General features: G+C 43.3%; 1 protein-coding gene across 2 annotated transcripts in view; it reads right to left on the minus strand.

Moving 5' to 3' along the window:
• Nucleotides 1-4086: 4086 nt before the first annotated feature.
• The window catches only part of CERS1 (ceramide synthase 1), a 68610-nt gene continuing 55744 nt past the window's right edge, over nucleotides 4087-16952 (minus strand). Inside the window, exons 3-7 of one of the 2 annotated variants that reach the window (XM_033953894.1) lie at nucleotides 16294-16474; nucleotides 13239-13400; nucleotides 8505-8655; nucleotides 7552-7694; nucleotides 4087-4980 (exon numbers count right to left, since the gene is read on the minus strand). In XM_033953894.1, the coding sequence (XP_033809785.1) occupies nucleotides 4938-4980; nucleotides 7552-7694; nucleotides 8505-8655; nucleotides 13239-13400; nucleotides 16294-16474 (680 nt within the window). In that variant the 3' untranslated portion in view covers nucleotides 4087-4937. The remainder of the gene's footprint in view (nucleotides 4981-7551; nucleotides 7695-8504; nucleotides 8656-13238; nucleotides 13401-16293; nucleotides 16475-16952) is intronic. The other variant, XM_033953895.1, reaches the window with a different exon arrangement.

The following is a 16952-nucleotide window of genomic DNA, read 5'->3' on the forward strand; positions in this document are numbered from 1 at the left end:
TCACCCCCGTACCTCTTTAAGTTTTTGCCAGTGCGAGCAGCTTCTCTGGCCTGCTGCTCAAACTGACATTGGTTTTCCCTATGATGTCACTTCCTGGCCCCGCAACCCGGAAGTGATTTCAGAGGGATCCAGGCCGGCATGAGCATAAGGTTAAAGTAGTTGCTCGCGCTGGCAAAGATTTTTAAAAGGCAGGGGAAAGAAGGGCATAAGCATGGCATGGGGGGGACAGAGAGGTGCCAGCGCCTCCACCAAGATGGCACCTGGGGCCCCCTTTACTATGCCACTGCCTGTTAATACTCATCACTGTTAACATTCACTTCAACCAATCTCCAGGGCTTTCATTCGGTGTAATCAATGTGGCTCATTTGTCTTAGGGACAGTCATTTGGTCATTTAATGCTTGCCCCAAACTCAGAGCAGAATGTACAACACTCTGACACCACTGTAAAAAAAATACATGGTGGGAGCAATTTGTTTTATCCGGATGATGCTCAGCATAATAGCATGCAAATTATATGCATGCTATTTGTGTGGAGCAGCCCTAGTAAAAGGGTGAGGAACTGTGCCTAGTGCCTGCTCAGAAGAGCAATCACTAGGCACAGCTCCTTCTGCCTGCAGCTAGTGGAGATGCCCTGATCAACTGGATTTTTTTAATGGGCGCAGGTGTTGTGTGTGTACACAACAGCTGTGCCTATTAAAAAAACAAACAAAAAAGACCCCCCACCCATTCCTCCCTTGCATCCCACAGCCTGCCAAACATGCCTCATCCCTCCTCTTCCTGAGTCCTCTCTTTGGCCCCCCTCCCACTGAGCCCAAAGTATCATGAACCTGGTGGTCTAGTGTAGTGTTTCTCAACTCAGTCCTGCCAGTCAGGTTTTCAGGATATCCATAATGAATATGCATAAACCAAATTTACAAAAATGAAGAGGAGCTGGAGAAAAATTTCCAAATAAATAAATTGCTAAACCTCCAGCATTAAATATGCGCTGGGAGCATAAATGCTCAAAAGCTTAACCCCTTATAGTCTTTAAATATATACTTTTTCTTAAATTAACTACGTAAGTACAAATACAATGGGGAAAAACACCTCAGAAGCTGCAGGACAAACGTTACTCTGGAGCTATGAAGGAGAGGTTAAATAGCTCATTAGCTCTCCTCCAATAATCTATCATGGATGAAACAACCCCTCAATGTGGCTTAAAAATAGTTCTAAGCAAAAAACTCATAATCAAAAACTAGCAGGCATCACTTATCTTTGCTTCAAAATGGAGTGAAACTTAACAATGTGATGCTAGCTTTAATTCAGCTTCCTCACAGAATTAATATGTAGCCGATGATGGCCATCGTTTCATGATCCACTGATCATTTCTTCAGGGCTCCTAAGCGTTTAAGACGCTGTAGACCAGGGGTGTCCAACCTTTTGGTTTCCCTGGGCCGCATTGGCCAAAAAAAATATTTCTGGGGCCGCACAAACACGCAAACGCTGCAGCAAGACAGAGGAGGGAGCCGGCAAGACAGTAAACACCCAGTGGCAGCAGGGGAAAATACTGCATTGCCCTTGACCAGGGCTGCACAAAATACTTCATGGGGCCACATGCGGCCCTTGGGCCGCAGGTTGGACACCCCTGCTGTAGATTGTATCCTGTAGACTCTTAGCGGAGGTAAAACTTCTTAGAGTTGGTCGGGACAGGAGATGGGAGGGATACCTCCTGTCCTGGCCCACTGCGACTTATGGCAGGCCTAGTGGAAGCCTATAAGGAATCAGGAGGGAGGGGGAACAGGGTACAGAACCTGGCAGGTCAGGGAAGGAGTGGGACTGGGTGCAGAGACTGACAGGGGAGGGGAGGGAGTGAGGGAGAGGGCTGGATGCAGAGCCTGGCAGAGCAGGGAAGGAGGGGGAACAGGGTGAAGAGACTGGCAGGAAGGGAGGAGGGCTGGATGCAGAGCCTGGCAGAGCAGGGAAGGAGGGGGAACAGGGTGAAGAGACTGGCAGGAAGGGAGGAGGGCTGGATGCAGAGCCTGGCAGGGGAGGGATTGGGGGCTGGGCAGGGCTGGATTAGAAGGTAGGTCCAGTAGGCATGTGCTTTGAGCTCAAAAACATCAGGGGAGCCCCAGGGCTTGCTTTAGGGGGGGGAGCAAACAGGGCAGAGGGCCCCCAACTGCCTGATGAGTTCAGCTTCTCTCCCCTTCCACTCCCTTGCTGCCCTCTCGCCCACAAGCGAACTGAACCCAGGCTGTGGGGCTCTAACACTGCATGCACCGGCTTCCCTGCTCCTCTGAAACAGGAAGTTACGTCATTTCTGTTATGGAGGAACAGGGGAGCTGGCGCGCATTGTTAGAGCAAACTGAGCTCTATTTGTACACTTCTGACAGTGGTCCTAGTGCCATCACAGATTCTACCTGGTCTCCAGGGGCATAGCCATGGGAAGGCCTAGCCTAGCCTGGCTCACACAGGCCACAGGCAGGAAATCAGCAGTGTTGGTGATTAAAAATAAAATCATTGCTACCACAAGAGATGGGAACTAGATTATGTCCCCATGTGTACCTGGACTCAAACATGACACCTGAGCTGAAAAAAAAATAGAAAAAGCTTATCTTGAGCAGAAAAAAGAACAACAGAGCTAGTCAGAGCAGCCGCCTCAGTATTGGCTATGGAGTCAGTCCACACAGTTCACCTGGGTGGAAAGCCTGTTAGCATCTGCCCACTGGCAAAACTGATTGGACTTAATAGCTTATAGGCATCTCATGATTCCAAACAGCAGCTTAAGCACTGGGACATCTGGGAAATTGAGTGCCCCACTGCTATGCAAGCTGTGGGGTATAGTTCTCCTGGACTATAACTCCTAGCAGCCCATGTGCCATTCCCTATATAAACTATGAGCAAGCTAACCTATAGCTTTTTCTTCTCCGGGATTGCAGCTGTAGAAGAAAGGGGTCAAGCTTCTTGCAGTTGTTGCAGGCAGCATATGTGAACCAGCTGGAGTTTTGCTAGATCTAGTGTTAGTTTTACAACAGGAAACGCGGGTAAGAAAGGCAACAGCAACTGTAATTTTCCAAGCAGTGCTGCATGCCTAAAGCTTCCCTCTGATGCGCCCTGGTGGAAACAGGAATCTGCATCAGAGGGAAGATGATGGATGCCAGACCAAGGGGGGGGGGGGGGGGGGGGGGCAGGAGAAATGGCAGAGGGAGACAGACATTTTCTGGAAGGGGCAGACTGTGGATGGAAGGAAGAGAATGACAAGAAGATGAGGAAAGCAGAAACCACATGACAAAGGTAGAAAAAAATTATATTTTTAATTTTTTTGCTTTAGGATAAAGTAGTATTTTAGCTGTGTTGATAAATGTTTAGAAACAGAAATAGTGATCCTTTTATTGGACTAATTTTTATACATGTTTGATTAACTTTCAAAGGCCAAATTCTTCCTCAGGTCAGGACAGGATACTGTAACAGCAGTATACTTTACTGACCTAAGGAAAGAGGGTTTGACCTCTGAAAGCTAATTAGTCCAATAAAATGGTATTATCTTATTTTCCATTTTTTGTTTTATTTTTATTTGTTAATTTGTAAAGTGATTTGTTATTTCTCTTTTTTCAAATTTACATCTGCTATCTTCATATTTTGTTCAGTATTGGGGAATATGCACCACTGTTTCTTCACCCGCCTAAACTGTACCGTTCCTTTGGTTTGTAGCACAAGCCAGCATGCTGAATGCTCTGCACTGGTCATAGAATTCCTATGATCGTCAGAACAGCGCAGAACATTCAGCCCACCAGCCAGCGCTAAAAATCTCTTCCGTGCTTTTGTAAAAAAAAAAAAAAAGGGGGGGGGGAGGTTTAGTTTGTGATTACTTATTCCATACTGGGTGAGGGTGGTTCTGTGTCCTGTGTGTATGAAAGACATGGTTTTCTGTTAGCATTGACCAGCCTTGTTTGGCGAAATGCAACAGGCATGGTTCCTGGGAGTACCTTGAAAAATAAACCTGATTTGAATCTCCTTATTGTCTGCTGATCTTCTTTTGTTCCACATTGGATTCTTTGATGGACCACTTGCCTTGTTGTTTTCTTATAAATTAACATACATGGAGTGGTTACAGATTTGGTTGTTTATACATATGGGTTAAAGTTGGACGACATATAGTGAGGCAGTTGAGAGGAGTTGCAAACTTTGTTATTAATATAGACTTATGTTTCGGATAGTACTACTGCTGTACAATGCATTTGAACACTTTTATATACATTAGGAAAGGGTTCTGAGTTAAAGTACTGGGCAAGTAGGTGGGAAGGAAGGGGGGATTTGTTCAGAGATGTTTGGTGCTTGCATAGAACTAAAACTGTACACTGGCAGTGGTATGGTAATCTTTGTTGTTTGTTTTGAATTTTATAATAAAAGAAAAAAATGAATTCAAGTAGAAATAAAAAAGTAAATAAGAAAACAGGTAAATAAATGGGGCAGATGTGGGTGGGGTACAGTTAGGGGGCCCAGTGAACTTGTGTGCCCAGAGGCCCTCAAAGAATTAATCCTGCCCTGGGGGTTGCTATCTTATTATGTCTCAAAAAGGGTCAGGTGGCACCTCTATACTGTACATGATCCAAGTCTTAGTCAATAGGTCCTCAGCAAAGAGCCAACACCCTGCACTCAGGTCATAGCCAAATAAAGATTGAGAAATTGAACGTGATGTACATGGCGAGGCTGGGACACTGCAGCTGGCAAGCAAGTCCTTAAACCTGTGGGAGGGTCATGACATCACCAGGACAGAGACACAGAACAACAAGTAGAACTACAAGTAATTAAACAAATGATAACAGGCCATATATTAGAGGTCACGAAGCGGAACCATCGGCTCCTTGCCAGCTCTTCACTCATGCTGCCTGGGGTTAGTCAAGATCCTAGCAAGTTGCAGCAGGTCAGTCTGCTCATAGACGGTGTTCGCCACACTTCTACAATTCCTTACTTTTTATGATGCCATTCTTCATATGTTGCCTGTTAGAGAAGATATATAGGGGGAAAAACAATAACCATAAACACCTTATCAAAAGTTCACTCCTGCTGCAGATTTCAATGTGATTTTGGTGCAGGCTGGGTCCAGCTGAGATCTCCACCTTATATCACTGCAGCATGATAGATTCCAGTTTTCTGTGAATCCTATTCAGTTACCTCTTCCACTCTCCACCCTGGACTGTCTATGCCCTTCTTTGACTACATAAAGCCCCCCTTCCTAGTTGTGTATTTTTCTCCCTTCCCTTTGATAGCATGTGCTAAATATGTGCTACCAGTATGGTCAGTATTGGAAAATATTGACCCAGACAGGAGGGAGGTATAACCTGCACTGATCTATTGTGTTCAGGCTGCACCGACTGGTGGTCACCATTCCTGTCTTAAGGAGTCCAGATTTTTTTAGCAGCCTGCATTTTCTTTAGGATATGGACTATTGCCTGGTAGATGAACCATTGACTGCTCTAGCAAGCAGTACTTCAATGGATCATATGCCATCAAACTGTCCATATTTTTTAAAGAATATAAGAGTTGCTCAACTCGGATCTCACTATTCGATTTCCAAACATGGCCAGTTCCAAGTCACAAGTATCTGGCAGAGTCCCTAAAAGTGTCAATATTCCATGCTACTCTACCCCTCCTCCCCCCCCCAGGGCCATGTCCAGTATAGCTGGAAGATGTTAATCAAAGAAGAACTAGACATGCCTGTAGCTTATTAACTAACTAGATGCACCTGACAGGGATATGTGGGTGTGAGGTAACAAGTAGACACAAGTGCACGCTGTACTAGCGTGATCACTGCATAAGGTACTACCAATCAGCCAACCAGGAATGAGATCATCATGCAGGTGGTATACAATAGAAAGTGTGTGTGTATGTGAAGGGGTGGGTGTCGACAGACAAGACACGGAGGAGGACATGAGAATGAAAACAGGAAATTTTCAGTAATGATTTATGAGGGGGGGGTTTGTGGTTTTTCTACTTTTCATTTTTCTGTTAGTATAACTTTTTTTGCTATGTACGAGGGCCATTTCATACTATTTTTTAAAATTTACAAGTTTGATTGGATTTTTTGAAGTATTTCTTTACAATCCTTCAATATAGTCTCCCTGCTTTGCAATGACCGAGTCCCAATGTCTGGGAAGCTACATTATTCCATCCAAGACATCGTTTTTGTTCAGTTGCCAAATGGCTTGGGTACCGGTGGAAGAAAGCTCTTCCAGAGATGCAAAATGATGTCCATGCATAGGTTGTTTCAACTTTGGAAAAAGGTCAAAGTCTGGTGGTCTCATGTCTGGACTATAGGGAGCATGAGGTAACACATCCCAGCCGTATTCGTGTAGTTTTTCAATGACATTCCCAATGTGTGGGCGAGCGTTGTCATGAAGAATGAGTAGCCCAGCCAAGAGTAACTGAGGTTGGGTTTTGTGCATTTTTCTGCACATTTTTTGCAAAAAATCACGATAATACACTGCTTTGACATTTCTTCCACATGGAACTTTGTCTATGATGATGATGCCTTTATGATCATAAGCACAAATCATCATTTGTTTGACTTTTGATTGAGCTCCTCAAAATTTTTTTGGTCGTGGGGAAGATGAAGCTCTCCACTCGTCATTGAACAACTACGTGAATACAGCTGGGAGGTGTTACCTCATGCTTCCTACAGTCCAGACATAAGTCCACCAGACTTCGACCTTTTTCCAAAGTTGAAACAACCTATGCATGAACATAGTTTTGCATCTCTGGAAGAGCTTTCTTCTGCCAGTACCCGAGCCATTTGGCAACTGAACAAAATGGTGTCTTGGAAGGAATAATGAAGCTTCCCGAATGTTGGGACTCGGTCATTGCAAAGCAGGGAGACTATATTGAAGGATTGTAAAGAAATACTTTCGAAAAAAAAATAAAACATGTAAATTAAAAAAAAAAATAGTGTGCATTATTTATGAAATGGCCCTCATATGATGAAGTAGCAGTTGTCATGCTTTCCATTCTTCTGCTAAGCCTCCATATTTAGCTATGACAGAATAATATGTATATAAGCCAGCAAACTTGTAAGGGACAGAGAGACACCCATTCCTGACCTACTGTACCAGGTTTTGGTTTCAGTCTTATACCAATAAAGGCTATGCTCTGGTATTTCTCTTTGTTTTCTGTACCCTATCCAACTTGGACAAGGAGAACGATTGCTGCCACCCCCCACCCCCCAATACTACTCAATCTCAGGGATAAGCAGTGGCTTTCTCTAGGTCTACATCAATAACCGTTTATGGATTTTTCATCCATGAATTTTTCAAACCTTTTGTAAACTCAGCTACATTAATTGCTTTTACCAGTTGCTCTGTGAATGAGTGAAAAATTATTTTCTTATCTTTGTTTTAAATGTGCTACCATGTAACTTTATGAAAGAGTAAACAATCCATTCACATATACCCATTCCACTCCATTTAAGATTTTATAGACCTCTGTCCTATCTCCCCTCAGCCATCTCCCTCCTTAGGATGAGAATACATGATGGGAATCTGGGGGTAAACTATAGGATCCAGTAGGGCAACTCACCCTTTGCAGGAGTCTACAGAGTGAAGCTCCACTTTCTTCCTCTGCAAGGCCAGTTTCTGGCTCTCCTCAGCATCGTACTCTCGGACATCGATCAATTCATGCATCTGCCCAGTTAGCACTTTCCCAACCACTACTATGATCAACTGGTGGGAGAGAACAAATGACAAGAATTCATCAACCTTCAGCATTGATATTATGCTTGTCTATAATTCTGTAGTTGATTTGGATGGGCAGAAGCTCAGGGGTTTCTCAAATTCACTCTTCTGACTACACCACAGCTCTCTCTATGTGGCAATCATATCAAGCCTACAACAGTGACAAAAATTATTTCCCTATTTAAAATCTGACGTGTCTTGGAGCCTGGCCTCATCATCACACCCAGCCAGATTTGATTACCTCCAGGATATTACTGAAAATCAGCTACAGACGCCAGGGTTTGGGCAAAAGAAGTTCATCCTGCATATTTGCAGAATCCACTTGGAGCTAGACTATATCACAGCTTAAGCTCTTACTTTTCCCCAGGGTGTTATGCAAGCTAAGTATTGTGGTAAGAAAACAAAATAACCAATCAGCAGTTTTACAGATGAGTAAACTAAAGCACAAGGCAATGGAGAAGTAGCCTAGCAGTTAGAACAGCAGGCTGCAAACCAGGGATGCCAGGTTCAAATTCCACTGCTGCTCACTTCACCTGTCATTATCTCAGAAGCAAGCTTCGAGTGTAAGGTTCCTGAAGAAGGGATTTAAGCAAAGGTAGTTCAAATTTGAGAAAAGACAACTAATCAAGTCCAGTTGCCCAAGTTGCTCCTGGAATGCCAGGGTCAAGCCATTGGAAGTTGGATGCATCATGCTCTATTCAGCTAGGTTCTATGGGGTAAATTAATGTTCTTTGTATTCTACTTTTGCCCCACTCTCAAACCAGGGATGAATTTGGCAGGTATATGGCTCCCACTCACCCAGAACCAATATATGTTCATCAGGAAGACGAGAAGCAGCAAGATGTTGAAGAAGAAATAGAAAGGGCAGCTGGGCACAGACTGAAGCAAGGAGTAGCAGCTGGTATACAGAACTTTCAGAGGGAACCAGTATATGCGAAACCAGAACCTGCCACAAATAAAAACAGAAGAAGCAGAAATGGCAGTAGTAGGTATTCCATCCATGTACATCAGTAGCGGGCATCCCATCCACGTATGCCCAGTTTGAGGAAAACATCTCTCAGTCATAACTAGAAGTCTCCTAATGGCCAAGCAGAGGAAAAGTCATCACCTCAATCTTTCAAGTCCATTCAATACCCAGTGCAGACATCAGACAAAGCCATGTATCTTTCATCCACTCATACATATAAGACAGCACCTCACATATCCAGAGATTCAAATCCTCCCAAATGAGTCCCTTGAAAAGCAGTGCTTATCAACCCTGTCTTTGGGTATTGCCTGGCCAGCTAGGTTTTCAGGATATCCACAATAAAAATAAGCATGAGATATTTGAATACAATGGAGGCAGTGCGTGCATAAGGCTGAATATTAATTAAATCCAATCCAATCCACATCTATCCAATGCAGATTCACTGTGGATAGCCTAAAAACCCAACTGGCTGGGAAGTCCCTAAAGACTGGATTGGGAACATTGACACAGGAGGGCACATACTGCAGCTGGGAATAGAAAGGAGTCCTGGGGAATCACCCAGCTAGTCAGGTTTGCAAGATATTCACAATAAATATGCATGAGATATATTTGCAGACATTGCATACAATGGAGGCTACTGGGCTTGATGGACCATTGGTCTGACCCAGTAAGGCTATTCTTATGTTCTTATAGTATTTTATTGAGAAAGACATGGGAGAAGCCACTGCTTGCCCTGGATCGGTAGCATGGAATGTTGCTACTCCTTGGGTGTTAGCCAGGTACTAGTGACCTTGATTGGCCACCGTGAGAATGGGCTACAGGGCTTGATGGACCATTGGTCTGACCCAGTAAGGCTATTCTTATGTTTCTAGGCAATTAAACTAGAAGGTGGGGGTGGTGTATGTATGAAGGACAATTATAGAGACCACTCCCGGCAAAAGAAAAGATGTGATAATAGTAAAGATTGCAACATAAACAATATCAGAAACTCATTTCTTAGTATTGCAACGGAAAGTGAAACGAAAGAAAAATCCATACGAAAAAGGAGATTACCGCTGAAAAATAGCTGGAAAGCAATGACCACAAATGCTCACAGTCTAAGCAACAAAGTTCATGATCTGCAAGCCCTGATGCTAGAGGCAGATCTAGATATTGTCGCTAACACAGAGACATGGTTCAGTGAATCCCATGGATGGGATGCAAATATACCGGGATATAATCTTTTTAGGAAGGACAGAGATGGTCAAAAAGGTGGAGGAGTAGCTCTCTATGTAAAGATCAATATCCAAGCGACCGAAATGCAAGGGACCTGGGGAAAGGAAGAAGCGATATGGATCGCTCTGCAAAGAGAATATGGAACTTCTATCTACGTGGCTGTAGTCTACAGACTGCAGACTCAATCGCAGCAAATTGATAAGGATCTGATTGTGGATATCCAAAAGTTTGGAAGGTAAGAGGAGGTTCTGCTTTTGGGAGATTTCAACCTGCCAGATGCGGACTGGAACGTTCTGTCAGCGGAATCGGAAAGAAGCAGGGAGATTGTGGATGCCTTTCAAGAGGCTCTGCTCAGACAAATGGTGACGGAACCCACAAGGGACAAAGCGATATTGGGTCTGGACCTCACAAATGGAGAGAGTATCTCTAATGTTTGAGTGGGTGCTCACCTGGGAAGTAGCGATCATCAAACGGTTTGGTTTGATATAACGGCTAAAGTGGAGAGTGGCCGCACGTTACTTAAAGTCCTAGATTTCAAACTTACGGACTTTAATGCAATGAGAGAGTACCTGAAGAAAGAGCTGTTAGGATGGGAGGACATAAGAGAAGTGGAAAGACAGTGGTCTAAGCTGAAAGGAGCGATAAAAATGGCTACGGACCTTTATGTGAAGAAAATCAATAAAAACAAGAGAAAAAGGAAGCCGATATGATTTTCCAAACTAGTGGCGGAGAAAATAAAGGCGAAAGAGTTGGTGTTCGTGAAATATAAAAAAACCCAAGAAGAGGAGTGCAGAAAGGACTACAGGGTGAAACTGAAAGAAGCCAAGAGAGGGATACGTCTGGCGAAAGCACAGGCGGAAGAACAAATGGCTAAAAATGTAAAAAGAGAGACAAAAATTTTTTCAGATATATTAGTGAAAGGAGGAAGAAGAAAAATGGAATTGTTAAACTAAAAGATGCTGGGAACCGATATGTGGAGAGTGATGAGGAAAAAGCAAATGTGCTAAACAAATACTTCTGTTCTGTGTTCACAGAAGAAAATCCTGGAGAAGGACCGAGATTGTCTGGCAAAGTTACACGAGAAAATGGAGTAGGTTCTGCACCATTCACGGAGGAGAGTGTTTATGAGCAACTTGAAAAACTGAAGGTGGACAAATCGATGGGACCAGAAAGGATCTATCCCAGGATACTAAGGAAGGTTCTGGCGAGTCCTATTAAAGACTTGTTCAACAAATCTCTGGAGATGGGAGTGATTTCTGGGGATTGGAGGAGAGCAGATGTGGTCCCTATTCATAAAAGTGGTCACAGGGATGAAGCAGGAAACTACAGGCCGGTGAGCCTCACTTCAGTTGTTGGAAAAATAATGGAAGTGTTGCTGAAAGAAAGGATAGTGTACTTCCTTGAATCTAATGGGTTACAGGATCCGAGGCAACATGGCTTTACAAAAGGTAAATCGTGCCAAACGAACCTGATTGAATTTTTTGATTGGGTGACCAGAGAGCTGGATCGAGGACATATGCTAGATGTAATTTACTTAGATTTCAGCAAAGTCTTTGATACAGTTCCTCATAGGAGGCTGTTGAACAAACTTGAAGGGCTGAAGTTAGGACCCAAAGTGGTGAACTGGGTTAGAAACTGGCTGTCGGACAGATGCCAGAGGGTGGTGGTTAATGAAAATCATTCGAAGGAAGGAAAGGTGACTAGTGGAGTCCCTCAGGGTTCGGTGCTGGGGCCAATCCTGTTCAATATGTATGTGAGTGACATTGCTGAAGGGTTAGAAGGAAAAGTGTGCCTTTTTGCAGATGATACCAAGATTTGTAACAGAGTAGACACCGAAGAGGGAGTGGAAAATATGAAAAAGGATCTGCAAAAGTTAGAGGAATGGTCTAATGCCTGGCAACTAAAATTCAATGCAAAGAAATGCAGAGTAATGCATTTGGGGATTAATAATAGGAAGGAACCGTATATGCTGGGAGGAGAGAAGCTGATATGCACGGACGGGGAGAGGGACCTTGGGGTGATAGTGTCCGAAGATCTAAAGGCTAAAAAACAGTGTGACAAGGCAGTGGCTGCTGCCAGAAGAATGCTGGGCTGTATAAAGAGAGGCGTAGCCAGTAGAAGGAAGAAGGTGTTGATGCCCCTGTACAGGTCATTGGTAAGGCCCCACTTGGAGTATTGTGTTCAGTTTTGGAGACCGTATCTGGCGAAGGACGTAAGAAGACTTGAAGCGGTCCAGAGGAGGGTGACGAAAATGATAGGAGGCTTGCGCCAGAAGACGTATGAGGAGAGACTGGAAGCCCTGAATATGTATACCCTAGAGCAGGGGTCTCAAAGTCCCTCCTCGAGGGCCGCAATCCAATCGGGTTTTCAGGATTTCCCCAATGAATATGCATGAGATCTATGTGCATGCGCTGCTTTCAATGCATATTCATTGGGGAAATCCTGAAAACTCAACTGGATTGCGGCCCTCAAGGAGGGACTTTGAGATCCCTGCCCTAGAGGAAAGGAGAGACAGGGGAGATATGATTCAGACGTTCAAATACTTGAAGGGTATTAATGTAGAACATAATCTTTTCCAGAGAAAGGAAAATGGTAAAATCAGAGGACATAATTTGAGGTTGAGGGGTGGTAGATTCAAAGGCAATGTTAGGAAATTCTACTTTACAGAGAGGGTGGTAGATGCCTGGAATGCGCTCCCGAGAGAGGTGGTGGAGAGTAAAACTGTGACTGAGTTCAAAGAAGCGTGGGATGAACACAGAGGATCTAGAATCAGAAAATAATATTAAAAATTGAACTAAGGCCAGTACTGAGCAGACTTGCATGGTCTGTGTCTGTATATGGCCGTTTGGGGGGAAGATGGGCTAGGGAGGGCTTCAATGGCTGGGAGGGTGTAGATGGGCTGGAGTAGGTTTTAACAGAGATTTCGGCAGTAGGAACCCAAGCACAGTACTAGGTAGAGCTTTGGATTCTTACCCAGAAATAGCTAAGAAGAAAAAATTAAAAAATTTAAATTGAATCAGGTTGGGCAGACTGGATGGACCATTCGGCCGTCATTTACTACGTTACTATGTTATAGTTCATGTATATTCATTGTGGGCATTTATTTTTTTTTAAAATTCTTTCCTACCAAATTGGGTTACAGCTGAACATACATAATTCCTGAAAACCTGACTGGCTGGGTGTGTCCCGAGGGCTGGGTTGAGAACCACTGAGCTAAAATAAAATGATCCACTGATCCACCAATATATCTCTCCTCACATGCCATTCTGATTGCTCACTGGTATAGATTCTCATATAGCAGACTCCCCAGTGTAGAGGTGGGCGTGCAAGGTTAAAAAAAAAAATCTTACCAGCTGATACTAAAGATGATTAAGCCAATGTTGGAGATGAAGTCATTCAGTTGGGGGGAGCTTCCGCCCCTGTTTTTGAAATAGATGTTCAGTTTGGTGATCCCCAGCGAAATTTCAGTAACATCTTGAAGAAAAAGCACTAGAAGGCCAAAGTTATGGTACCTGCAGGGAGATAAGAGAGAGCAGGCACTTTTACAGACAGCTTAGAGAAGAGATAGTTCAAGTTTCAAGTTTATTTAAAATATTTGATTTGATTGCAAAATCCAAATCCAATGCAATTTACACTTATTTATAATATTGGGTAAAAACCCTCAAAATAGTCATAATAATTAAACTAGCCAATTAGTACTATTTACCAAACAATACATATGAGAAAGGGAGGGAAGAAAAAAATTAAAGGATTAAATATAATTCATAAACAAATAAAAAGGGTTAGGTAATGAAACAAGAGATTGGGGGAGGTTACCCACTTAATTTTTGCTTACCAGCGCTGCTAGACCTCTGTAAGCTATCCTTAGAAATGATTCAGTTAAAAGCATCCTTAAAAAGCCAGCTTTATAGAAGACTTTTAAACTTACTAAGTAATTTTTCTTCTCTTATATTGATCGGGAGTGAGTTTGAAATATGAGGGGCTGTAACAGAAAAAATCGCGTCCCTCCTTAAATAAATTAATTTTAATGAAGGGACTAATAGCAAAGATTTATCTTCAGATCTTAGAGATTTTGTAGGAATATAAGGGATTAGAAATCTTTCTAAGAATGCAGGAGCTTTGTTTTAGTATTTTATGAGTGAGTAATGCTATTTTATATGTAATTCTGTGATTTACAGGTAACCAATGCTTTTCCTTTAAAAGGGGAGTTATGTGATCGAACTTTTTTCTTTTTCTTTTAGTAATTATTTTTATTGCGGTATTTTGAAGAATTTGCAGTCTACATATTTCTTTTAAGGTAGATCCCTTGTACAAAGCATTGCAGTAGTCAATATTTGATTTGACTAATGAATGTATTAGAATATTCAGCAATGAGTCCTCAAGGAATGCGGATAATGATCCAATCAACCTTAACCTATAGAAACATGTTCTCACAAGTAAACTTATTTGAGCAAGTAGGCAGCTGGCAAGTACAATGGGTAGATGGTCCTCCTCCATTGCAAACCTGTCCCTTTCACAGAGCATCAGCTTCCTGAGCCATGTGACGTCCCACAGATCTCGTAGCAAATGCCATGAGACTGACCCAGCTTAGGTCAAGAAACTGATGCTGTGCTAAGAGTGGTGCCACTCATCCTGCCGGTGCTTGGAGAGGCTTAGGACACAAGGTATGGCCATGGATTAGGTGCTCTGTTTTTGGTCCAATATGACCCCCAGTATCTTTACCTTAGGGACTGCCTTAAGTGTAGTTTTATTTATGTTTATGTGTGCTCCTAATTTCTGACCCTCCCTGCATGGAAATAGCATAATCTCTGTTTTAGGTGAGATATGTAAACACAAATCGATTGTCTACTCTTTTAAAAAGTACAAAAATTAGGGGAAACACTCAATCAAATTATATTGTAGTATATTTAAAACAAAAATATATATATTTTTTTCATTCATATATAGCTCCCCTGTGGTGGACTCTTTATCCACAGAGCAGCAAAACTGAATTCCAAGACTATTTTTAGAAGCTTAAAAAATTCCCAATCAACAATCCTTCCAACAATTGCACACATGCACATTTGAGAGTTCTTCAAAAGGTTTCCGCACTTTCATATTTTTTGTGGGAAATGGTTGGGGGAGAAGACGTGGTAAGAAGGCGTTTTGTAGAATGCCATGTGGCTAGTCAGGCAGGCAAGCTGTTTCACCTTGCAGGTAGTGATGTAATTTTCTACTGAGCGATCTCGACGCATGCGCAGACCATCTTCTTTGCCTGTAGATGGTCTGAGCATGCTCTCCGCGCAAGGAAGAGCTGGAAACTTTTTTTTTTTTTTTAACTCTACTTATTTTTACTTGCCATCCAAAGGGCAGTGCTGGCCAGGCGAGGAGGGAAGGGAAGTTCACCAGCCAGGGAGAGGGGAGAGAAAACGGATCAAGGGTAGTGCTGTACAAGCTAGCTAGAGGTTTAAAAACCAGTTTGTACTCCCCGGCATGCAGCTGCCTCAGTCCTGGGCGGCCTTCTCTTTCTGCTGACAAAAGGAAAGTGAGCGCCACAAACAACCAGCAAATCAACCAGCTCAGGGAGTGCAGAGGAGGCTACTACTGCCTATTCCAGCACAGTAGAAAAAGGCTGAAAGAAAAGCATAATTTTTTCAAGCCCGTGGTTTAAACCCACAGGTTTAAGCTGGGCTGCACTGTGGCATGTTCTGGAACTTAACAGAACACGCCTTAGTGCAGTCCCGCTTTAAACCCGTGGGTTAAAACCACAAGAGTCGCGGGAACCAGAGGGAGATGAGTGGCAGAGAGGCAGGCAGGGTGGTAGAGACCAAGGGAGTTGGGGCGGCAGAGGGAGACGAGTGCTGCAGAGAGCAGGAAAGGACGTGAGCGACTGCATCTTTTTTGATCGGCCAGCCCAGTCAGTGTTCCTGATTTTTTTTTTTTTTTTTTTTGCGAATCGAGGCCCTTCCTACATTTGCATGACATTTCCCTCATCTGTATGCATGGATCGGATCGGGTGCGGACAGGATCAGCCAGAAGATTAGTGAATGAGGTCAGGGTCGCAAAATGGTCGGGACACAATCGGTCCCTAAGTAATTTGCTCTAAGTGATTTGCTCGGGGTCACAAGGAGCAGCAGTGTGAGAAACAGGATTTTAACCCTGTTTTCTCTAGTTCTTAGTCCACTATTTAAGCAAGTAGACCAATGAGTCTCAAACTTCTCCTGGGGGAACCCCATCCAGCTGGGCTTTTTCTAGGATATTTAAAATAAACATTCATGAGATGAATTTATAAGCAACTCTACCTTGTGAATATTCATTGCAGATATCCTGAAAATCTGACTGGGCAAGGAAGCCCCCAAGATTAGGTCTGTGATTCCCAAACCTTTAACATGCATAACTGCCTTACACACAGGTTTTTTCACCTACCTGAAAGCATAAGAACAGGTGATTAAGTTGAGAGCTATAATGTGATGAACCAGCATCACCATAGAGTCCTTTCTCCAAACGTCCATGAACAAGGTGGCATATATGGAATGACCATAGAAACTGTCCTGCATCAGGTACAACAGGGCAATGTCTGAAGGGACCTGTATCCCCCTCTTCCAGTCTATAATACAAAATGGAAAAATACACATATACTCAGCAGAGAATAGGCTGAGCCCAAATTGGATTTACCCCAGTGCATCTAGGGAATAATAGTTCCTCTGGGATTAAACCAAGGAGAAGCCCCTTGGTCTGAAAAACAAAAGTGAAGAAGTTGGCTGCTTTGGTTAGCAAGGTATGACTTCCCAGAAAATTTTGCATTGTGGAAATTATTTTAAATATGTTATTTAATACATCCCAAATTAGGGTTACCAGACATACGGATTTACTCAGACATGTCCTGTATTTAGAGGGCATGTATGGATGGCTTTTCAAAACCCAGCACTTTGTCCGAGATTTGAAAAGCAGATCGCGTCGGGAGGGGCATCCGTGTATGATGTCATCGCATCCACGCATGCGCGGATGCCCTCCTGACTGAGACGAGCAGGCTGAGGATGGCGGGGCTAGGGGCAAGGCTGGGATGTGGTGTGGGCATAATGGGG

Source organism: Geotrypetes seraphini, chromosome 8, assembly GCF_902459505.1.
Source record: "Geotrypetes seraphini chromosome 8, aGeoSer1.1, whole genome shotgun sequence".
In the NCBI taxonomy this organism is placed as follows: Eukaryota; Metazoa; Chordata; class Amphibia; order Gymnophiona; family Dermophiidae; genus Geotrypetes; species Geotrypetes seraphini.